Here is a 24,706-nt window from a genome sequence, read left to right as displayed (position 1 = left end):
AAGTCTGTGAGACTCCTATCTCCAGTAAACCACCAAAAAGCCAAAAGTGGAGCTAGCCTTGGGTTAAAAAAAAAAAAAGTTCATGGACAACACCCAGGCCCTGAGATTCAAGCCCAGAACTGGTACTACAATGAAAAAAGAAAGGAAAAGAAAAGAGTTAAATGACATACAAGCATGCCCATAGGAACACATTAATTGATCACAGGTTGAATTTATGACTGTGTTCACATGCATATTCCACACATGTTGAGAGGGACTTCGGTCATCCGTGAAGAGCCATATGAAAGCATGGAGATATATGCACACAGCTCTGAAGGTAGAGAATCCATCCAGCAAGCATTAGTCACCTACGGTGTACCGAGAACTAAACATGCATAGCGATAATTCACTTACTAGTTGACACCAGCTTGCCTCTTTGGCTGTTTGCCTTTTTTCTTTTTGTCAGCTGTGGGGCTTGAACTCAGGGCCTGGGCACTGCTGTCCCTGAACTCCTTTTGCTCCAAGCTGGTGCTCTACCTCTCTGAGCCACAGCTCCACTTCCGGTTTTCCAGTGGTTCATTGGAGATCAGAGTCTCACAGACTTTTCCTGTGTGGTTGGCTTCGAACCGCGATCCTCACACCTCACTCAGCCTCTTAAGTAGCTAGGATGACAGGCATGAGCCACTGGTAGCGGGCAGCTGCTTCTCTTTATCATTAATGAGAAAGCCGTACCCCAGAATATACAGTCTGACTTGTAAAGAAAGGCGTTTGGAATCCCTTCCACGCTAGGCTCCTCTCTGCTGCCATTTTCTTTCCTTTTAACACAGTGCCAAACACAAGGTGACAGTGAGCAATGCTGACTTAATGTGGATGTTTAATAATGAAAGCAAGGGCGTCAGGCCTCACATGGGTTACAAATGGCAGCGAGTGTATCGGATGGCAGTCCTGTAACAATTTCACATCTATCACGCTCTGCGCACAGTCCATTGGCCAGCTGATGGATGGGGCGGGCAACGTGAAAGCCCGGGAAACGGACACAGCACCTCTAGCTCCGAGTTACCAGCCTCCTCTCTCAGATAAGGGGAAGTAGGAGGCCACCTCAAGCTTTGCGTTGAGAAAGTGAGACTGGAAATAACAATGCAAGCCTCTTCTATTCATTTTTTTTCAACGATGGCTATTGGAAAGATTGCATTTAGTGCCAGACCCCGGTGGCTCAGGCCTGCAGTAATCCTTGCCCCTCAGGAGGCTGAGATCTGAGGGTGGAGGTTCAGGAGGCTGAGGTCTGAGGATGGAGGTTCAAAGCCAGCCTACGCAGGCAAGACCATGAGAATTCTTACCTCCATATAACCAGCAAAGAGCTGGAAGAGGAAATGTGGCTCAAGTGGTAGAGCACCAGCCTTAAGTGAACACCAGGCCCTGAGTCCCAGAAACAAAAACTAAATTAAAAACAAAGTGTTCCCAATCTTTTAGGGCCTTTTAATGCTAGAATTTTCCTAGGGAACCAATAAAAATGATTGACATGATTAACATTTTTGTTTTCATGAAAATGGGTCATGTATTCTCTTAGTCTCTATTTGGTGACTTTAATAGATACATAGAGCCTCAAGTTGAATGTTGGCTTTCTTTTTTAATTGTTGGAGTCTCTCTGACCTGGAAAATATCCTATAAAATGGATAAGGACCCGCTTTCTCACCACCTGGATATTAGAAAATAGACACCCGCATTTTTACGGGCAGGTTGCCATTTGATTCTTTCTGTTTCTTTTTCCTTTTGTTTCTCATTCATAAAAAAAACTAAGTAAAGCCTTCCTAATTCTGAGTATCTGCACTAGGAAGCACTTCCTTATGGGACAGGAGAGGAGAGGAAACCCCTTGGTGAATATTATCAGCAGACAGCAGACAGTTTCTAGAAACCACGACCAAGAAACAAAAAAGGCAAATAGGTATTATGTCATCACATCTCCATCACTTTATATAATATCACCCGACACTCGCCACAGCCTGGCCCAAGTTACAGGGGCTGCGTGTGTCTCTAACACTGAGTACACTCTTGTCCATGCTCTTTTGTTCCAGATGGTTTTCTTCTATGTCTTTTCATTTCTTTTCTTCCTTCCCCCTTTTTTTTTTTTTGGTTTCTTTCCTTTTTTGGGGGCTATTTAATTGAAATACATGCCGAGTCTGCAGTCTGTAGAGATCAGAGCTGTTTTTGTCCAGCATTGGTAACTATGCATTAAACATTTTGATTTGTTTGAGCTTGAAGTTGAGTCCCTTTTTTTTTCTTTTTTTTTCTTTTGCCATTTGCTTCGTGGAGTTTGTGTATATTTACAGCCTCTGCATTTAATGGCCACATGCCTCATTTTCCCAGATGGCCAATGGAAAGACTTTTTTTTCTTTTCCCTTCCTCTTAGTATAGCGTTCAGTTTTGCTCCATTTGTCACTATGCCACTACTTGCTGCTAGCAAGTGCCCACGCTTGGAGGGAATAATTATGGTGTGAGGTTTTTAAGGAGCTTTTTTAAAGGGTTTATTTTTTTTTTCAATTTTTTTTTTCAGTAAACTTTTTTTTATGGTTTAATTTTCTAGCCTAGAAAAAAAAAAAAGCTGTGCGTGTTTTCAAACAGAGAGGCTTGTGTTCTTTACATCATTCTGGTAGAAAGGGTGAGAGAGTGATTGGCCAATAAAATGTGATGTTCAGGACAGACCCAATCGAGCCTTTTGGGGGGACACCCACGGGCCACGGCTGATGATTGAAAACGGCTGTCCATTTAGCATTTCGGGGGTATGGGTTTATGCTCACATAAGACTCATTTTTTCCCCCAATTGCAAAACCCTGGAGAATGATCTAGATATTTTAAAGTGTGTTTCCATGGTGCAGAGTTAAGAGACTAGAAGATTATACAACAAAATGCAAACAATAGTTAGCCGAAGGGATGGGTTATAAACTCACAGATGCACCACCATATTTCCACAGCTTCTCAATTTTGTCGAAGTTAAGTAACACTCACTTTCACTGTTGGGCCAAAGTATTAAAAAAAAAAAGGCCTGGTCCATCAAGAGAGGTCTTTTGCAGGAAAACTGGTGGTTCACGCTGCTGGTGACCTCACAGAGAGCTAAGGACTCAAGTTCACAGCCAGCTTGGGCTGAAGAAATGGGTGAGAATTTTATCCCCAATGAATCAGCAAAAAAGCCAGAAGTGGAGGTGTGGGCTCAAGGTGTGGCTCAGGTAGTAGAGGGTCAGTCTCAGAGGAAAAGGCCAAGGGACAGCCGTATCCAACCCTGAGTTCAATCCAACACACACACACACACACACACACACACACACACACACACACACACACACACACACACACACACACACACACAGTCTTCTCTCCCACTTCCTCTTCAAGGTCACAGTGCTTTATTAAGAAAGTTTCACAGTAAAGACACTGAGAGTAACTCCCTCTCCCCCACCCCCCCCATTTAGTAGGTATACTTTGTTCGCTATTATCGTTTATTGCAAGCTATTTTCCCAACAAGAATAAAAGAGTTATCAGGAAGACAGCTTGAACTTGGCACGTATTTCCATGGGAAGCATTGAGCCTTCCCACTCATACTTTTCTCCTCTGGTTAAAAAAAATAATAAAGAACACCAGAGAGACTTGCTCAATGTCCGTAACTGAACAGCGGCGGTGGCTGGCGATATTTATTTGGGGCCACATCGCCAGCGGAACTATTCTCTGTTGCTGGCTTGTGGCGAGAGAAGATTATAGGAATTCCAGGCACTACATCAGTTGCAGGATTCAGGTTCCAGTCTTTTCCAATAGACCATAGAGGAAAACTTCTAGAAAGTTCCATAGTGGCTAGCATGTGTTTCAGTGGGCCTGGATATTCTTGAACACAGGTTTCAGGCTCCACTGTGAAAGTCATTTCAGTTGTCATCATCTCTACAATCAGACTGCCATTTTCCCAGTTCTCCATGTTTGTTTGCTTGTTTTCTGGTTCTGTCTTCACCTAGAAATTCTCTTCATCACACAGTAGCCCTTTCACTAGAGAAGGATCTAGAAAAGCTAAAAGTAGATGCCCAATCTTGTGGAGTTTCCTTCTTTGACGTCCTATAAAATATGGACTAACATTTGGGGTGGATCTGGGGATGAGATTGTCAACATCTATTCTTATATTCTTTGTCTGTATCTAAAACAGCCATGTGTAATCAAAAAGTGGGTCACAACCCCAGTACATCTGTCCCAGCATTTCTGAACTGAGCTGCTTCTTGAGAACAGTTCTAATTCATTTATTTAACGGAAGCAAATTCGGGCTACCAACACTGTACTTTCAAGAGTGTTGACAGTGGTTGAGCTTTGATTATATGTGATGGAAAAAGGAAAGGGAAAAACCCTATAGATTTTTGTAGCCCAAGAACCAAATTTAAAGATATACCTGTAGGGCTGGGAAGGTGGCTCAGAGGTAGAGCGCTTGCCTTGCATGCGTGAAACCCTAGGTTCGATTCCTCAGCACCACATAAGCAAAAAGAAAAAAGCGGAAGTGGCGCTGTGGCTCAAGTGGTAGAGCGCTAGACTTGAGCTGAAGAGCTGAGGGACAGCGCCCAAGCCCAGAGTTCAGGCCCCATGACCGGATCCCCCCCCCAAAAAAGAAAAATAATTCTTAAGAATTCCAGATTCTAGAACACTCAAGAGTCTGTGGATATTCTTTTGATTAAAAAAAATCATTTGATTTGGTTTTGTACCAGTCCTGGAGCTTGAAGTCAGGGCCTGGGTGCTATCTCTGAGCTTTTGGGCTCAAGGTTAGCTCTCTACCACTTGAGCTACAGCTCTACTTCTGGCTTCTTTGGAGTTAACTGGAGATAAAAGTCTCACAGACTTTCCTGCCTGAGCTGGCTTTAAATCATGAGCCTCCGATTTCAGCCTCCTGAGGACCTGGGATTGCAGGCGTGAGCCATCAGGGCCCTGCTCTGTGGATATTCTTCATGGATATAGTTAAACTGGACTAGGGTCATATTTGTGGAAGCTCCCTTCTCTTTCATTTGTATTTTTGCTGATAATTGGAAGAATTTGTGTTTCTGTGCGAGTCTATCTTTGGGAGTGTCTGTGCACGTATTATATATTGAAACGTATACACACAATGTACAAGAAATCATTTTCTCCCATCAGTGCTATTAGGCTTTGGGGATAGGTGGTTAGAGAACAGTGGTACAAGAAGCTAGAATGAAATGGAGAGGCCACACGCATTGTTTCTTATACTTGATGAACGCTGGTGAGAACAAACTCCAGCCGATGAATCGTTCCGACGTGATCAGTCATCTCCAGCCTTCTCTGGAGGTCTGTGAAGAGCCATAATTGGAGGCCTGGAAGCCTCCTTTGTTTCCTCCTCCTTTCCCCTGGCATTAGTATAGGAGGAGACCATAAAAAAGCGCAGCCAGAAGGGTTTTGACTGCTACTGAGTCCACGTTTGACAGGCACACTCGACTCTGTCATTTCACGCATGTGCTTTTTACGAGTGTAATAGCTTTGTGAGCTGTGTTTGCAGCATGTCCATTATGGTGGTTGATCCAAAGCCGCTCCCTCCCTCCCTCCCCTCCTGCCTCTCCCTCTCCCCCTCTCCCTCTCCCACCTTCCCTCTCTCCCTCCTCCTCTCCTCCTCTCCTCCCTGTGTTTGGGTGCCTGGAGGGGAACAAAGCTTGGTTCTTTTTATTTAATTTCCATTTCTTATTTTTTTTTAAATTTAGGAAGTTGTACAAGCATGAGTGCCCACTTCAGAGGTGGGCCGTCTACTCATGCAATGTTTAATTTAGTATTAGGGGACTAAAAGAAGATGTACCTCTTGTAAGGCGTTGATTGCGTGTGTCCCTTTGTTTTGTATAAGATATCAACATAGGGAATTTTTTACAAACTGTTTTTTTGTGTGTTTTGTTTAGTTTAGTTTTTGTGTGTCTATCAAAGGAACCAAGTAGGGGAAATTTTCATTTTAAATACACATCAGGCTTATATTATAGAGCTGTAACTCCTCATGCTGAATATGAAAAGGGAAAAATAAGTACGGCAGATGATAGATGGGGGGAATCTCAACAGTTTTGCTAATCCAAATTATTGTTTCAGATTCACGTTTGCCTCCCCTCCTTGGTCATTGAAAGCAGAAGGTAGTGAGAGCTCAGAATTCAGATGGAACTATTCCTGCCATACCTATGTGTTAGAATGAGTCTTTATGCTTTCAAATTTTCCCATGAAGGTTTTCTCTATCACTGGAAGCATATCTTCCTTAAATGTTTGAAAAATCACTGAAAAATAGTTGCATATTTAAAGTTTATTTTACAAGTTAGGATTCAGGGACTCAGGAAAAGTAAATTGACCTGTCAAAAATGATACCTTAAGCCGGTACCAGTGGCTCACACCTGTAATCCAAGCTACTCCGGAGGCTGAGATCTGAGGATCATGGTTCAAAGCCAGCCAGGCAGGAAAGTCATGAGACTCAGAAAACTGGAAGTGAAGCAGTGGATCAAGTGGTAGAGTGCTAACCTTGAGCAAAAAAAGCTAAGGGACAGCGCCCAGGCTCTAGGACCAGCCAATAAATAAATAAATAAGCAATGGCATTTGTCTATATGTATACTATATAGAAATCTATGTTATATATAGATTTCTATATAGGAAAATTTCTAATTTCTATAGATAATACAGATAGATCTAGATATATCTTTATTATATATTATATATGTATTATACTTATATATTATACACCTGACTATATATATATATATATCTAGAACTGAGCTAGACCTAGCTATATAGATACTATATATAGATAAATTGATATCTATATTTGTATCTATCTTTATATACAGATCTCTCTATATAGATTATAGATGTATCTTGATAGATTAAATAGACAGATCTGTATCCATTTGTCTTTGTACATGGATCTCTGTATGTACATATATAACTATAGATAGATAACTAGATTAGATTGATAGAGAAATCGATCTCATATCTAGTGTTAGATGATAGGCTTCAGATGACAGACACATAGATAGATGGCTATGTCACAATCTGATTATGACGAACCCATTATTTTCTGACATCACGTGTGTCTTTCTCCTCATTAACCCCTGAAAATTTCTCGCCAGCAGAAGCAGACGTGTGGATCTGTACTGACTATCCTGCCTCTTTCTAGATCTTTTCTGATCTCCACCATAGCCTGGCACCATCAGCAAACAACACACAGTGCTGGCACCAGTCCCTGGCTCAGACACAGAGCCAGAGAACAGTTGCCGGTTCCCCCCAGTCAGTCCCCGATTTAATAATGGCACTTTGAACGTTGGAGTTCAGAATTATTCATCCTAAATTCTAGTGCACGACTCCCTTTTCTTCTACAGCTGAGATCTGACTCATTCCAAGTGCTCAGGTCACCAGAGGACCAGGCATAACGGACATAATATAGCATTGCCTCTTGATCTTAGCAAACCTGCAGAGTTGGTTCAGATTTGATTAGCCAGACAGGATTCCTCTTTCCAAATGAAATCTGGTTGCTCTCCAATTGCTAGTTTTTATTTTGACAGCAATAAAAACAGATCATTTTGTTTGGTCTTTATTTTTAATTGCCGAGGACTCTCATCTTGACCATTTTGTAGTAATTTTTTTCTTGCCCTCTACTCTAAATTATTCAGAGATGTTCAGAATTTTGGCAAGTAGTTCCTTAAATATGTTTTTGTTGTTGTTGATTTCTGCTTTCTCTCAAACGGAAAAAAAAGGTAGGGAAGAAAAGACCAATGAATGGTACACGTTTCAGCTTAATGTTTGAATAATAATGAGTACTGAAAATAGTTAAATATTATACTAAATTTGTGTTTTAGAACTCTGTCCTTAAAAATCAAGGTTTGGCCAGGCGCCAGTGGCTCATGCCTATAATCCTAGCTACTCAGGAGGCTGAGATCTGAGGATCACAGTTCAAAGCCAGCCCGGGCAGGAAAGTCCATGAGACTCTTATCTCCAATAAACCACTAGAAAACTGGAAGTGGCGCTGTGGCTCAAGCAGTAGAGCGCTTGCCTTGAGCTGAAAAGCACAGGGACAGCGCTCAGGCCCAGAGTCCAAGCCCCATGACCACCAACAACAATAACAAAATCAAAGTTTGAAGCTGGGTGCCTAAGGCTCACAGCTGTAATCCTAACTACGCAGAAGGCTGAGATGTGAGAATCATGGTTCAAAGCCAGCCTGAGCAGGAAAGCCTATGAGAGCTGGAGCTGTGGCTCAAGTGATAGAGCGTTAGCCTTGAGTGAAAAAGGTCAGGGACAGCGTCCAGGTCTTGAGTTCATGCTCCAAGTTTGGCACCAAAACAACAACAACAAAAAGTATGTAGTGTCATCTATCTGAACAAATTCTTAACTAAAGAAATTTTTTTTTAATCAGACCCAGTTAAAACCAAGACTGGGCGGGCCCCTTAACATTTATTTCTGTCTCCCCAAACTTTGTCATGTGCTATTTTCTTCATCTTCCCTGTTAACTCCTTTCTTCCCTGAGTACCTCCTGCCATTATTAGCTTGCAGTGGCTTCTGCTTTAGAGATATCTAATTAGGAGAATTCTAGAATCAAAATATTCTCCTTCCCAGGAGTGTCTGTGGTTTTGAAAAGAGGCTTTTGCAAGATGGAATATCTCAACCAAAGAGCAAAATCTCCAATGGTTGAGTGTTAATGCTGCCAGTCTATTGTAAGAGCCTTTTTTTTTTTTTAATTTGGTCGGGCATGGGGCTTTAACTCTGGGTCTGGGCACTGTCTCTCAGCTGTTCAGCTCAAGCGAGTGCTCTACCATTTGAGCCACAGCGCCATTTCCAGTTTTCTGGTAGTTTATTAGAGATTAGGGTTTCATGGACTTTCCTGGCCTGGCTGGCTTTGAACCACGATCCTCAGATCTCTCCCTCCTGAGTAGCTGGGATGACAGGTGTGAGCCACTGGCGCCTGGTGTGTACAAGTACCAAGTCAAGTTCAAGCCCCAGTACCTGCACACACACACACACACACACACACACACACACACACACACACACACACACGAATGAATGGAGGGGAAGGAATTTTTGAGTGCCTCCATGATTGTACTGAATTTATGTCTACCTCGGAACCTTCCAACTATACAACATGGAACTGGAAGGTCCATGTTGATAGGAATTATTATCTCCCCGCCTCCCTCATGCAAATCCTTTTGTCTTCTGAGCTCATCATCTGCTAAGGTTTCTAAAATACGATGTTGTCACTGGTTAGATTTACATCCTAACAAGATGTGAGTTAAGGGCATGTCAGCCCTTCTCGATTGCTCGCATTCCGTCTCCATCCCTGCCTCTGTCCCTCTCTGCCTCCCTCTTCTCCTGACCACATCTCTCTTCAGTCTACAGAGTTAGCTGTGCATTTCCCCACCCCGCTGATGCGTACTCTCCCCGGCAGTCATTCTCTTGAGAAGACTGGCAAACTGCACTTTGCTATAGCTAAGTGAATCTTAGTACTCTGCGTGCTTCAGAGACACTTAGATGTAATCAGAGGCCACTGATGGTAAGATCAAAATGGATGAGGAAGTGCTGCATCTCTTGTGCATCCTCTGCAGATTTAAGCATCTTAGTCACGTGCCGATAAGATCAACAGATCTGAACTCAGAACCTGAGAAGAGTCTGAGCATTGCCTTCCTTTTCTCCCCTTCCTGACCTTCATTTTGCTATTTCTTCTTGGACATCTTTGCTCACCAGAATGGAACAGTCTCTAGAAAAAGACAATGTAGCGTTCTTTTCCTGTAACGCTGTTTATTCAAATCCTGAGTGGTGCCGCGGGGCAGGTGTTGGAGCTCCCGCCTGTAATCCTGGCTCCTGGGGAGTCTGAGATTCTTCCGGTCAGGGGTTTGGAACCAAGCCAGGGCTGTAAAAGTTCAGGGGTCAGCTTCTTAATGAAGATCAGGCCAGGGAGGCCCTGGACTATTTTCCAACCATAGATGCATCTCATACAAGGTGCTCACCTGGGCAGGAGGAGAGACTTTATGTCAGAACTAACCAGTAGAAAATCACCCAGGAGTTGAGTGACCAGAGTTCAAAGCCTGGTACTGCAAAACAAGGCCAAGTCATTCACAGCAACAGCAGTTCCTGTGGGTTAATGCCTCCCCAGTCCATCTCCATTCTCTGAGGAAAGCATGGGGAAGTCTTGATGCTGTGTGTGTGTGTGCGTGCGCGCGTGTGCATGCACGTGTGTGTGCGCACGCGCACGCAATGTAACTGTCTTTTATTTTGAACAGCTCCATTTACTGTAAAGAGAATCTGTTAAGCTAGTGGTCCTTTGTAGCTCCTGAGCTATTCTGAATATAGACAGCAGACTCTCCGGAAAAGAATTCCAGAATGTTGAAAGCTAAAAAACGCCAATTCCATACTCAAAACAAATTGGGTCAAGCTCTATCTATCTATCTATCTTATTTATTTAGCATCAGTCCTGGGCTTGAACTCAGGGCTTTTGCACTCACCAGGCAAATTCTGTAACCAGTGGAAACACTTTTCCACCCCATCCCCTCAGAGTTCCATCTTTTTAATTGTATATCTCATTTCCAACTTGGCGGCCACCTAATCCTCTAAAAATAAATACTATCTGCTGCTTTGTTTCCTTATTCCCTTATGTATTGATTGGCAATTAAAAATGCATTTTTTCCTATTAAATCGTGTACAGAGTTTGAGGAAAAGAATGTAGGGGTTCCGTGGACTTAAGAAACTTGTTTAACCTAATTGGTACCATTCTGGTACTATCAGCGGTTTTGTAACATTGAAATCACAAACATTTCAATGGCCTGTTGGTGCTTTGCGGAAACATTGTGTTTACCTGTAATGCAATCATCTTACATAGTTGATGATTTTCTGTGAATGTTTTATTGTGAACATTTTATTGTGTGCATATGATTCACAAGTAGATGTTGTGGTTATGGTCCTCGGAAAATTTGGAGGATAATTCCAAAGAAACTTAAGCAAATATCACAAGATCCAATAGATGTTTTTGGTTCACTTGTTTGTTTTTTAAGGAATTTCAGGGCCTGGGTTTTGTCCCTGAGCTTTTGTGCTCAAGGCTTGCTCTCTACCATTTGAGCCACAGCTCCGCTTCTAGGCTTTTTGGTACTTAACTGGAGATCAGAGTCTCACAGACTTTCCTGCTGAGGCTGGCTTTGAACCATGATCCTCAGAATTCAGCCTCTTGAGGAGCCAGGATTAGAGGCCTGAGTCCCTGGCATTGGGCCTATAGTTTAGTTTGTGAGTTCAGATCACACACCACCTGTGTTCAAATGATTGGCTGTCTTTGAATAGACAATCTGGGTATGTGCTTTATCTCTCCTAACCCGCCAACTGATTATTTAGGTTTAGCAAATGCACGCCAAATTGTGGTCCAAGTAGCAGGCACTCACCGTGTGGATGTACATAGAGAAGTACAATCAATTAGCAATGCCTATTTACATGACTTCATTACCTGCACGTGAGGAATGCAAATGGCATTTACAGTAATGGTAACCGGAGTGCGCCAGTGTGAATTCTGTTTCTCACTTGGTCACCTGACTGTTGGGAGCCGTACCCAAGGACCCTTGCCACACTCAGCTGTCTAGCTACAAATCAAACAGCCTTCCAGACACAAAGCAGGTCGCTCCTGTGAACATCCTGTGTCTCTTTGGTGACTTGGGACCCTCAGCACATCTTCTTTTAGGCGTCTCAAACTCAAATGCCAAGATTTGCAGGGGCTTCTGAGAATCAGAGTTCCTGCAAAAAAAGAAAAAAAAAGTAACAAAACTCTTGCTCTTGCTTTCCTTACTGTACTTATCTCAGTGTAATGTGCTGACCAGGCCAAGGTGAATCTGTTAGCCTTGCTCCCTCCTTCCAGAAGCTCGTCTGTGAGAGACGCCCGGGGAGAATGAAATGTCTTTGACTGCTTTCCGCTTCCAGGTTCTCATTTTTACGTTTCTCTTCTTTGAAAGGAGAAAACCACGCTGGAGAGCCTGACCCAGCAGCTGGCAGCCAAACAGAGCGAAGAAGGGAAATTTAGCCATACAATCATGGATTTCAATATGAGCGGAGACTCGGATGGTTCGTTGGCGATTCCTTGTACCTCTGTGCTTATCACGTTGGGGGGGGGTAGAGCGCCCTGAAAGCTGCATCAGATAGACAGTGTGGTCACGTGGTGCCTGGTCATCAGGTAGACGGTGTGGTCACGTGGTGCCTGATCATCAGGTAGACAGTGTGGTCACGTGGTGCCTGGTCATCAGGTAGACGGTGTGGTCACGTGGTGCCTGATCATCAGGTAGACAGTGTGGTCACGTGGTGCCTGGTCATCAGGTAGACGGTGTGGTCACGTGGTGCCTGATCATCAGGTAGACGGTGTGGTCACGCGATGCCCCATCACTACAGTGAGAGCAGTTCCTGTCCACCTTCATTAATTCCTCTCCCAAATGGGCACATACTGGTTTTTTTTTTCTTTTTCATTGTTTATGCAAAGCCATTAGGTTCTGAGTGCGAAAGCTACAGATTAGATTCAAGAGGATGTCATTCAAGAACAAAGGCTTTGAGTCCTCTCTGCATGGCCTTCCTGCTTGTACCCTAGACCAGCTGTTCAGAAAGGGGGGGGGGTCTATGGGCTCATTTCTCAGTTTCCCTGACTTAGAGGACAAGTTCAGGCCAGCTACTTCCATGTCCTCTCCCCTCCGTCAGAGGCACACACACGCTGCGGATAACCCGGCGGGGCTTCGGCAGAATCAAGCACAGTAGCTCATGCGATGTGCCGCCTTTGCATCTTGCAAACCCACAGCCAATCGATCAACGCTGTCCTTGTCATAGAACGAAGAGGAGCAATACCAAGACAGCACCCCTGCCTGGGAAATCTTCCTCTGGTGTCAGGGGGTGTCCGTGTATTTCACATTCCTTTAGAGGCCTAACCCTCAACTTTGCTCCGGTTAAAAAAGCAAAGCTCCTGGTAGCTAGACTGCATCAGGACAAGGAAGCCCCTCCACCTACACCACCTTGGCGATCCAGTGGCTTGGGGGGGTGTGCACCATCCTGGGCAAGCATGCTTTCCCCTATCAGTGTCCTGATTGCCCACACTGAACTTGATTCAAAAGGATCGCTGAAAACAATCTGCTTTTGTTTGCCATCTGATACGTGCGTGTTTCCTTTCCATTCACCAGGCTAGAAGCAACCTGGCCTACATACATAGAAAAGAGCTTGTTCAGATTAGAGGAAGCCACAAATGGGCCTTTTAGGGTCCTGCTGGCACTACAGGGTGTAGGAAGAAGGAAAAGCAGACCTGCGGCTGGATCATCCGCTAGTTACAAACCCATTTTAGAAAGCTGGTGCCATCGATTCACACTAATGCTTGTCAATAAGAGAGACAATGACGTGGTAATGGCACATTCCGTAAATGTTGACGTGTGTGAGCATGGTAAAATACAGGTACCCGGCGCAGTCAGAGTTCCAACGCCCCAGAGCGTGTGGCTGGCGTTGGTTAAATGTAACCGTGCTGGATGTAAATTAATTCCTGCCCTTTGTCAGACTAAAGGATGTGTATTATGCCTGAGAGACAGTGAGAACTAGATAGAATGCCCGGGCTGGCTTTGAACCGTGATCCTCAGATCACAGCCTCCCGACTAGTGAGGATGGCAGGCGTGAGCCACCAGTGCCCAGCGAAAGGACAGCAAGACTCTTAAGGAAGCCATAGTGACAATGATTCATCGTGCTTTCCCTTATAATTGTCATAGACTTATTTTTTGGGGGGGAAAGGACTACCCTGATTGAAACAATATGCTTCATGCATATATTAGCAGGTTACTTCAAAGAGAAGCTAATCACATTAAAGTATTCATACTGTAGTTCCACCCTCATAATTCTAGCACATTTTTCTTTAGGTTCTTTATGTTCTTTATGCTCTGACCGTCACTAAGTAGAAAAGGCAGATACTCACCTTAATTAATCCATTCTGCCACAAGGATGAACATTTCACAGTTCAGTTAATTTATTTACATTTTTTATATTTTTGCATGCCTGTTCATCTACTAGTATCTTTTGAAATTGCGTCAAAAATCATGTGTATATATATATATATATATATATATATATACATATATATATTTGATTTCAAGAGCTCACAAGCACATATATTATACCTATAATATCAAACATATCCTATACATCGTATGTATGTTTCTTGTGAGCTCTTGAAATGGGAAAAAAAATGGAACAAAAGGAAAAACTTTTAAAATTAGAAATACAAATATAACATTTACCACCACAAGGCTGATCAAGGGAAAAAAAAAAAACCTTCAAAAACAAGCATCTGTCTTAAGAACTGGAAGTCCCAAGCTCAGAACAACTTGTTGTTTTCAAATATTTTAATAGGCTAAAAGAAAAATTAAGAAAGAACAGGCAAGGGAGAGAGCTGGTGTGAGCTGTGAGCGTTCCTGCTGACTGACAGGCCACGTCTGTTTTCTCCCATGGCCTAGGGAGTGCGGGAGTCTCAGAGTCAAGAATTTACCGGGAGTCGAGGGGTCGTGGCAGCAACGAACCCCACATCAAGCGTCCCATGAATGCCTTCATGGTGTGGGCGAAAGATGAGCGCAGGAAGATCCTGCAGGCCTTTCCTGACATGCACAACTCCAACATCAGCAAGATCCTAGGTAAGAAGCCGCGAAGGGCGATGGGGGCTGCTCTCTGCGGCCGGGGACACAGGAGTGAGCTGCTCCTCTGCGGGCCCCCCCTCCGCTGCCCCCCACCCAACCACCACCACGGACCCTGCTGTTGGGGAAAGTACCCCAGTGCACCAAGAACCTTGCCTCACTTCCATAGCCGGCTCGGCTGGCTGAAGGTCTCCCTGCTGATTAGCACAGCCTTCCCGCCCGCCTCTGACGTGAGTGCCAGTGCTGGGCTCTTGAACGCAGGGCCTGGGTGCTGTCTCTTTTCTTTTCTTTTCGCCCAGATCTGGCACTGTACCACTCGAGCCACCTCTCCACGTTCTGTATTCTCTCTCCTTTTTAAAATCTACAAATATCTTCAGTGATGACTGAGGAGAAATTAGTTGCTTTTGGATGAACCACCCCGTATTTTGGCTGGCTGTCTCTGTTCTTTTTCTCTGTGGACTCTGGAGGTTGCTGCTGCTCTTCTGGTACCCCCGGCGCTCTCCCCCCATCCCACATGCCACAAGATGGAGGGGTTTGTGTGGGTTCATCATAGGTGTGCGTAGAGCGGTGTGCTATCATTAGAAGTCAGTTTAGAGCCTGAGCACAAGGTGTAGAGCATATTTTAATGTACACACTGGTCATCCTTAATCCTTTTAATAATGAGCTGAACCAGAAAACAAGGCAGACATTCACCCTACAAATACAGAGCCTCAAGCACGCAGAAAAGGCGGGTGGGGAGCAAGGGCCTGGTTATTAGGGATTTGTTATATAGTCAGTCTCCATCCCAGAAGAAAGGAACAAAGTTTCCACGGACCTCTTGATCTCCACCACCATCACCATCATCCTCTTCATCTTCACAATTCAGGGTCGGCAGATACTGGGCGCCCTAGGCAGATTTTCGTGGTTTGTCCAAGGGGTAACATGGATGAAGACGTAAAACAACTTAAAGATAATTTAGGAAGTAAATCAATAAAGGATAGCTTTCATAAATGAGCAACAAATTATATCGAAGTTATTAAAGCTTTAGGAAAATGGCATCTCTTTCAGAATTAAGAAACAGACCATCTAAAAGTGCTTCCAGACACAGGAATACATTTTTTAAAATTTGTTCTTGTATTTGTAATATGATCAAAACAAATCCATGAGCCACTGAAACTTATATTCCAATAGTCTCCTTTGAAATGATCTTGAGAGCAGTGTACGAAGATTTTCTCAAACGATAAGATAATGTGGTGCTTTAGGCCTACTGAGAAACCGTGAACATCTATGTTGTAAAATATGTATGTAGGCAAAGTTGAAAATGTGGCTGATAGGAGATGCATACTCTTTTGCAATTTTGCCCTCTCTGATTGCTTTCTGTGTAACTGTATTTTCTCTTCCTCATAAAAAAGTCCACGAGACTCTTATCTCCAATTAACCCCCAAATACCCAGAAGTGGAAAGGTGCTAGCCTTGTGCAAAAAAAAAAAAAAAAAAGTTCATGGACAACAACCAGAGCCTGAGTTCAGGCCCCAGTACCAGCATTTAAATATATATAATACATATTATATAATATATATATACACACATATATACCTTGTTTTGTTTGGAAAACTTCTAGAAAAGCTTAGACTATTTTGTGTAAGCTTTTTACGTGTGTTATAAAGTGATTCCTGGATCTGGTGAAATCTAAAACTACCGTGATTTCCCAAAGCAGCCGTCTTTCCATTAGTTGAAGACACAGTTTATTCAGTGTCACCTTCTGACACTTTACCCTAAAGTCCCCTCAAGGAAGTGCCAGCCTGGAGGATGTGAGATGATACGTTCAGAAAGAAGGCAAACAGACGGCCGATCTGAAGGAGAGATTAGAAGAATGAGTGTGCGAGGGTGGATCACTGAGACTTCAGGAGGGAAAACACTGCCTGGTTCCATCCTTGCGATTCAAGATAGAGCGTTTATGTTTGGCAAAAAAATAAATAAATAAACACTTGGTATGGGGGTTGGGACCCCAAGAGTCAGTCCTAGTTTTAAAAGAAATAAGCGGTCTCAAATATCCACGAGATCATTCTAAATGGGCCATTTCAGATGAAAGCACAAAGCAAGCAAGCGCGGGTGTTTTCCTCCTTCCTGATAGTTTTGGATAAGAACCTTCGCCTGCATGCTGCTAATTCATTCTGCTTAAAACAGGCGCCTGAGCCGCGCTGACATTTTACACAGTCTCTGGGGATCCGAGTTGACATTTTATAATACCCTAAAATCTGGTTTTAATAAGCCATTCTGCTGAAATTGTTAACATAAAGAATCACCTTTTACTGTTTGGCACGAGATCAGGGAACGGGGTAACATCTTTTTCTGATTAGCTGTACAGTAGTCGGTGTAAAACGTGCAAATTCATTACCTACCCCATGGAGATGACAGCGCCGGCCTGCTCAGGCTCCCCACTCCGACACCCCCTGGCTTAGAAGGGAAGAGAGAGGAGAGTACTTTTCCTTATTTTGAGCATCAGAAAAGGAATGAGTTTTTTCCCCCTTTTGTGAACCAGGAGGCATGTCCAACTGTCCTCCACTCTTTATTTTCTTGCCAAATGGTATCCTTCTTTATTCTTTTTTGTCAAACCTGGGACTTGAACTCAGGGCCTGGGCGCTGTCCCTGAGCTCTTCAGCTCAAGGCTGGTGCTCTACCACTTTGAGCCACAGCTCCACTTCTGGTTTTCTAGTGGTTCATGGGAGATCAGAGTTGCACAGACTTCCCTGCCCGGGCTGGCTTTGAACCACAATCCTCAGATCTCGGCCTCCTTGGTAACTAGGATGACAGGTGTGAGCCACTGGTGTCCGGCTCGAATGGCAGCCTCTGGAAAGAACTAGGGATGCGCTCCGCTTTGGATGTAGCCAAAAAAACAAATCTCCCAGCATTCCTAAGTTGTGTGTATTTGGGCGAATTTTACTGCAGCTGTAGCCGAAAGCTGTCAGAACTTCAAAGCCATCCAAACCCCAAATGAACCTGTCAATCACTTATCCTAACTCTCAGCCATCTTTAGAAAAGAAAATGAAGATGTGCTGCCCACCTGAGGCCCTCTTCTGGGATATCATAGAATGTGCCCATCAGCTCTTAGGCTACCTTAATTCTAAGCTGGAAAATTCAGAAGGCCCAGCTTGGTGGTACATACTTGTAGTCACAGAACTAGAGAGGCTGAGGATACAGGATAGAGAGTTTGAGGCCAACCTGGACCTACACAGTGAGATCTGCTCTCAAAAGACCTGAAGATCATGGTGTAAAGCCAGCCCAGGCAGGAAATTCTTATTTCCTACAAAACACCAGAAAACTGGGCTGGGAAGGTGGCTCAGTGGTAGAGCGCTTGCCTTGCATGCATAAGGCCCTGGGTTCGATTCCTCAGCACCACATACACAGAAAAAGCCAGAAGTGGCGCTGTGGCTCAAGTGGTAGAGCTCTAGCCTTGAGCTGAAGAGGTGAGGGACAGTGCCCAGGCCCTGAGTTCAGGCCCCACGACCACCACCAGCAACAATAAAACCACCAGAAAACTATGAATGGAGCTATGGCTCAAAGTGGTAGAGCGCCAGCCTTGAGCGAAAGAAGCTCAAGGACAGCAACTAGGACCTGAGTTCAAGCCCCAGTTTTTAAAAAAGAAAAAAGAAAGCAAGAAACCTTGATAGAGTTGGAAAACAACTGAAGAACATATGTGTGTGTGTGTGTGTGTGTGTGTGTGTGTGTGTGTGTGTATTATATATGTATAATATGTACCATACCCTCAGTTGTGGTATATATATATATAATATATGATACATCAGATATATATGACAATATATTTTGTCATATATATAGCCATAACCTATTGGAATAAATAGGACAGAATCATTTAGCTAGACTGAGGAAACATGTATGTTTCCTCCTATATATATATAATACATATTCTATATGTAGATATTATATATCATCACTATGACGCCTTTCCTTGTGTTATCTGCCTGTGGCTCTTGCTCAGCAGTAGTCTTGGATCAGCTGTAAGCTCCTCTAATTCCTCCCCACACCATCCCTTGTAGCATGCTGTCTTCTTTCTGACCCTCCTGAGGAGACATTTTTGTGGATCTACAGAAGTTTGAGTTTTTGCCTTTTTTGGGGTGTGTGTGTGCTGGAACTGGGGCTTGAACTCGGGGCCTTTCGCTCTACCTTGCCATTTCCACCCAAGGCTGGTGCTCTACCACTCCAATCACTTCCTCACCCCCGGCTTTTCTGCTGGCTTCTTGGACTTGTCTGCCGGGGCTGGCTTCAAATTGGGATCCTCAGCTCTCAGCCTCCCGAGCAGCTAGGATGACAAGTGAGCTGCCAGTGCCTGGCCTTGGGCTGGCCTCCGTGTTACACATGGCTTGCTTTCCTGTGCCTCTCACAGACATAATTAATCGATCCTGCAATGAACTACCCAATGTGTGTTTCCCGGCCCAGTCTACACCCAGGGAGGCAGGAACCGCGACTCTCTCCTTTGCTTCTGTATATCTGCTCACCGATGCAGTGTTATGCACCTAGTAGGACAGTACAGCACATGGTAGGACATACAGAAACAGTTCTTGTATCCCAATGCAGGTCACTTCAGTGTTCTTTTCCTTAGGGAAACTGAGTCTTTGAGAACTTCCAGACAGTTAGTTAGCTTTAGGGAAAAAGCTTTAGTGATTCCTATTTCGGCCACACATGCTGATTTCTTCCTTCCATTGGAATAAAAATAGTAGATTTTATGTTAAGTCAGCAACCTTTGATCCATTTTTCAGTGTATTCCTCTTTTACCAGGAAGTTATTTCTGGTAAGTTTGCCTTTTTTAAACTCCCTGTTAGAGGTTCAGAACACCAGTACACATGCTGGCAGGAAGCACCATGAAGAGTTGACCTAACTCAAGGATTTTAACTTTATCTACATTTATATGTGCCCTGAGAAGAGCAAAGTCACATGCAAGTAACTCCAGAGATGGCGTTGGTCAAATGATGAGATTAGATGTAAAAAGTATGATGGCTGAGCTCACTGGCTGAGCACCGAACCATACCGTATAAACAACATCAGAGAAAGAAAAATGAATGCTAATGACTGAAACTACCACCTCAGTTTCTGGGGTAAATAGAGTAGACTTATGTTATCTAGCTAGACTGAGGAAACATGTTTACATATAATTAGTATTCATAATATAATCATGATCATTAATATTGATCATATAATTCATATTTATACGTAAGTGTCTGTGGAATGCAGATCACTGTGCATGCCAATATTGGTTCCAACAGGATCAGTGGAGGGACAGAGATACCCCCCTCCCTTCCAACCTTGACTTCAGGTTTTAGGAAAGATGACTGTGTATGTTTGAAGATTCACCAAGATTCACTCATGGTTAACACTTTGCACGAGAAGTCTGGAGTTAGCGGTTGAGCCAGGAAGCAGTCCTGACTTAGATGACTCAGGAAGAGGGCAGTAGCAATGGGACTTGTTCTGCTCCATGAGTCTGAGGACTAAACTACTCAGAAAAGAATCGCATTGTGGCCCAGGACTTTATGGTCTAGAGTGCAGGGCCTGCTTCTAGTAGGAGCCCTAGGTGGGAAGGCCCCTGCATGTGGTGAACTTGTTGGGTAGCTCCCCTGCCTTCTCTTCTGCCAGGAGGGTTCTGGCTCTCTGCACCTGTGAGCCAAGTTAAGCTGACCCCTGGCATACGTACCAGCACTTCCTCTACAGGACCATCTTGAATCCAGCCTTTAAAACAGCAATCGTTTCCTCCATCTCTCTTCTTTCTGTCATTCTGTTCTTTCTGTGGCTACGCCGCACTGCTCTGCTACACCTCCGATGATCAGCTATGCTTAGTTAAGTTGGAGGCTGGCTTTCCTCAAGACCAGTGGGACCCAGACCAAAAGTAATGGTGAGCAGAAGAGGAGGAGAGTCGATTTGTGTCATCATTAACGCATAGTCTAGTCTTTATGGCTGACGATTAGCCCTGAGGCCAGCTCAGGATCGAATCAATGTCCTCATGGAGACAAGAAAGCAGGTGCTCAGGGAGGTCTGGCTCTGCTCCCCACCGTCCAGATCTGGTGGACCTGTGGACAGACCACCTCTGCCCTGCCCTCCACCCACAGCCGATCAGCCTCCGCCTCTCCCCTGTCCTCCACAGCTCCAGCCTCCGCCTCTGCCCTGTCCTCCACAGCTCCAGCCTCCGCCTCTGCCCTGTCCACCCACAGCTCCAGCCTCCGCCTCTGCCCTGTCCTCCACAGCTCCAGCCTCCGCCTCTCCCCTGTCCTCCACAGCTCCAGCCTCCACCTCTCCCCTGTCCTCCACAGCTCCAGCCTCCGCCTCTGCCCTGTCCTCTACAGCTCCAGCCTCCACCTCTGCCCTGTCCACCCACAGCTCCAGCCTCCGCCTCTGCCCTGTCCCCCACCCACAGCTCCAGCCTCCGCCTCTGCCCTGTCCTCCACAGCTCCAGCCTCCGCCTCTGTCCTGTCCACCCACAGCTCCAGCCTCTGCCTCTGCCCTGTCCCCCACCCACAGCTCCAACCTCCGCCTCTGCCCTGTCCTCCACAGCTCCAGCCTCCGCCTCTGCCCTGTCCCCCACCCACAGCTCCAGCCTCTGGAGATTTAAGCTGCACCTGGCGGGTCGGCCTCCCCGCTTCGGGCCGGGCTGTGGGCGGGGCTGTGGGCGGGGCTGTGAGGCAGGGGCGGGGCTGTGGGCGGGGCTGTGAGGCGGGGGCGGGGCTGTGAGGCAGGGGCGGGGCTGTGGGCAGGGCTGGGAGGCAGGGCCGGGGCTGTGGGCAGGGGCTGGGCTGTGGGCGGGGCTGGGAGGCGGGGGCGGGGCTGGGAGGCAGGGCCGGGGCTGTGGGCAGGGGCTGGGCTGTGGGCGGGGCTGGGAGGCGGGGGCGGGGCTGGGAGGCGGGGGCGGGGCTGTGGGCAGGGGCTGGGCTGTGGGCGGGGCTGGGAGGCGGGGGTGGGGCTGGGAGGCAGGGGCGGGGCTGTGGGCAGGGGCGGGGCTGTGGGCGGGGCTGGGAGGCGGGGGCGGGGCTGGGAGGCAGGGGCGGGGCTGTGGGTGAGGGCGGGGCCTCGGCCTGGACACCCCGCCCTCAGCGCCACCGGGCCCGAGCTCGGGGTGCGGCCGTGTCCTGCCCGCGCCGGCCTCCGCGCCCGGCCCAGGGTGCGCATGCGCGCACGTGCGCGCTTCCTCCGCCCTGACCCGCCCTCCGCCCCGGCCCCCAGGGTCCCGCTGGAAGGCCATGACGAACCTGGAGAAGCAGCCGTACTACGAGGAGCAGGCGCGGCTGAGCAAGCAGCACCTGGAGAAGTACCCGGACTACAAGTACAAGCCGCGGCCCAAGCGCACCTGCCTGGTGGACGGCAAGAAGCTGCGCATCGGCGAGTACAAGGCCATCATGCGCAACCGGCGCCAGGAGATGCGACAGTACTTCAGCGTCGGGTGCGCATGCGCGGCGAGGGGCAGGGGGGCGGGACAGGGGCGGGGCCCGGGGAGAGGGGGCGGGGCGTGAGGCGGGGGTGACGCAGGGAGAGGGGGCGGGGCCTACGGAGAAGGGGCGGGGCGCGAGGCAGGGGGTGACGCAGGGAGAAGGGGCGGGGCGCGAGGCGAGGGGTGACGCAGGAGGGGCGGGGCCTGTGGAGAAGGGGCGGGGCGCGAGGCAGGAGGTGACGCAGGGAGAAGGGGCGGGGCGCGAGGCAGGAGGTGACGCAGGGAGAAGGGGCGGGGCGCGAGGCAGGAGGTGACGCAGGGAGAAGGGGCGGGGCGCGAGGCAGGAGGTGACGCAGGGAGAAGGGGCGGGGCGCGAGGCAGGAGGTGACGCAGGGAGAAGGGGCAGGGTGCGAGGCAGGAGGTGACGCAGGGAGAAGGGGCGGGGCGCGAGGCAGGAGGTGACGCAGGGAGAAGGGGCGGGGCGCGAGGCAGGAGGTGACGCAGGGAGAAGGGGCGGGGCGCGAGGCAGGAGGTGACGCAGGGAGAAGGGGCGGGGCGCGAGGCAGGGGTGACGCAGGGAGAGGGGCGGGGCTTGTGGAGAAGGGGCGGGGCCCGCGGCGGGGGCGGGGCTCTGGGCCCCACCTGACCGGCCAGAGGGCCGCGGGGCGGACCATCAGACACTACACACATGCGCACACGCGTGTGCACGCACGGGCCTGCTGCCGTCCTCTGCGCAGAGCTGGCTACGCAGCCACCCGACTGGTGCGTGTGTGCGTGTGTGCATCACAGGCGTGCGCACTCACACGTGGAGAACAGCGTGCCTGTGCGTGTGGATCACAGGCGTGCGCACTTACACTCATTCATGTGAACAGAGTGCGTGTGCGCGTGTGGATCACAGGCATGCGCACTCACACGAACACTGCTTGCGCAGGTGTTAGGTGTGTGACGATAGACATGGGGATGTGTATACACGCTGGCACACTGTGCGTGCTTACGCATGTGTAGATCATAGATCTGTGCGCGCAGACGCACTCACGCGCGCGCATGCGCATGCCCAGACACACGCACGTGCCCCGCCCGGCCCGGCCCGGGAGGGCACAGGCCCCGCCGGTCCGGTGTGAGCTGGGCGGCCTCGCCGCTCTGACACGCACGTGCTGGGCACGCGGGCCGCCTTCCCGCGATGATCTACATAGACAGACGGGGAGAGGCGGAGAAAGAAAGCGAGAAGCCAAAGGTGGGCTGAGCGCGCCTGCGCACTGATGCCGTCCTGGCAGGCGGCGCCTGCGCACTGGAGCGGCTCCTGCGGTCCGGGCCCCAGGCGCCTGCGCACTGATGCCGTCCTGGCGGGTGGCGCCTGCGCACTGGGCTGGTGCGGTCCGGGCCCGAGGCGCCTGCGCACTGGTGGGATCCCGGCCGGCGGCGCCTGCGCACTGGTGGGGTCCCGGCCGGCGGCGCCTGCGCACTGGTGGGGTCCCGGCCGGCGGCGCCTGCGCACTGGTGCCGTCCGGCCGGCGGCGCTCCCCCGCGCCTGCGCGCACCCGCGCCCGCGCCCGCGCTGACCGCCGCCCCTCCCGCCCGCAGGCAGCAGCCCGCGCTCCCGCTGGCGCCCGCGGGCGTGGTGTACCCCGGCGCCCTGGCCGTGGCCGGCCTGCCCTCGCCGCACCTGCCGTCCGAGCCGTCGAGCGTGTCGTCCAGCCCCGAGCCCGGGCCGCCGGGCGTGGCGGGCGGCCCCGGCCCCGGCCCCGCCGAGCCCCGCGCCGCGCTCAAGGAGGAGCTGCTGCGGCCCGACGAGCTCAACGGCGACGCCTACGACGACTTCGACGACGACGACGACGACCCCGACGTGGACTTCGGCAGCGACAGCGAGCACGCGCTGGCCGGGCCGGCCAACTGATGGGGCGGGGCCCGGGCGCCGGGCGGGACGCGGGCGCGGGGTGCGGTGCGGGGTGCGGCGGGGTGCGGCGGGGCGCGGCCGGGCCCCGACGGCGGCGGCGGCGGCGCGGACAACCATTCACACCCGAGTCTAACCTAGCCGAGACTTCACCCCCTCCCCCGCGAGGGCGCCGACGGAGGACAAACACCGACCGACCGACCGACCGACAGACAGACCCGCCACCGACCCGGACCAGCGGCGGCGCGAGACGGAAATAAGCTATGGGTAAAACACACACACACAAACTACAAAAACCAGAAACAATGCCAGTAACTTCAGCTGCTCCGCCAGGCGCTGAACCCGACCCGTCGACTCGTCCGTGTGGATCCTCGCCGTGTGTGTCCTCCTCCCTCCCTCCCCCTCCTCCCCCTCCTCCTCCCCCCTCCCCCTCCTCCCCCTCCTCCTCCCCCCTCCCCCTTCCTCCCCCTCCTCCCCCTCCCCCTCCTCCCCCTCCTCCCCCCTTCCTCCCCCCTCCCCCCTTCCTCCCCCTCCCCCTCCTCCCCCTCCTCCCCCTCCTCTTCCTCCCTCTCCTCCTCCTCCTCCCCCTGCTCCCCTCCCCCTCCTCCTCCTACTCCCCCCCTCCCCCTCCTCCCCCTCCTCCCCCCCTTCCTCCCCCCTCCCCCCCTTCCTCCCCCTCCTCCTCCCCCTCCTCCCCCTCCTCCCCCTCCTCCTCCTCCCCTCCCCCTCCTCTTCCTCCTACCCCTCCCCCTCCTCCCCCCCTCCCTCTCCTCCC

General features: G+C 48.9%; 1 protein-coding gene across 1 annotated transcript in view; it reads left to right on the top strand.

Annotated features, from left to right (window-relative positions):
* Positions 1-23,934, top strand: part of Sox5 (SRY-box transcription factor 5) — a 383,729-nt gene extending 359,795 nt beyond the window's left edge. Inside the window, exons 12-15 of the mRNA XM_042699480.1 lie at positions 11,943-12,051; positions 14,457-14,630; positions 21,836-22,052; positions 23,622-23,934. Coding sequence (XP_042555414.1) covers positions 11,943-12,051; positions 14,457-14,630; positions 21,836-22,052; positions 23,622-23,934 — 813 coding nt within the window. The remainder of the gene's footprint in view (positions 1-11,942; positions 12,052-14,456; positions 14,631-21,835; positions 22,053-23,621) is intronic.
* Positions 23,935-24,706: the final 772 nt, after the last annotated feature.

Source organism: Dipodomys spectabilis, unplaced genomic scaffold (genome assembly GCF_019054845.1).
Source record: "Dipodomys spectabilis isolate Male_0828 unplaced genomic scaffold, ASM1905484v1 ptg000252l, whole genome shotgun sequence".
NCBI lineage: Eukaryota > Metazoa > Chordata > Mammalia > Rodentia > Heteromyidae > Dipodomys > Dipodomys spectabilis.
The sequence above is the reverse complement of the archived record's forward strand: the minus strand, read 5'-3'. Positions and strand labels throughout refer to the sequence as shown.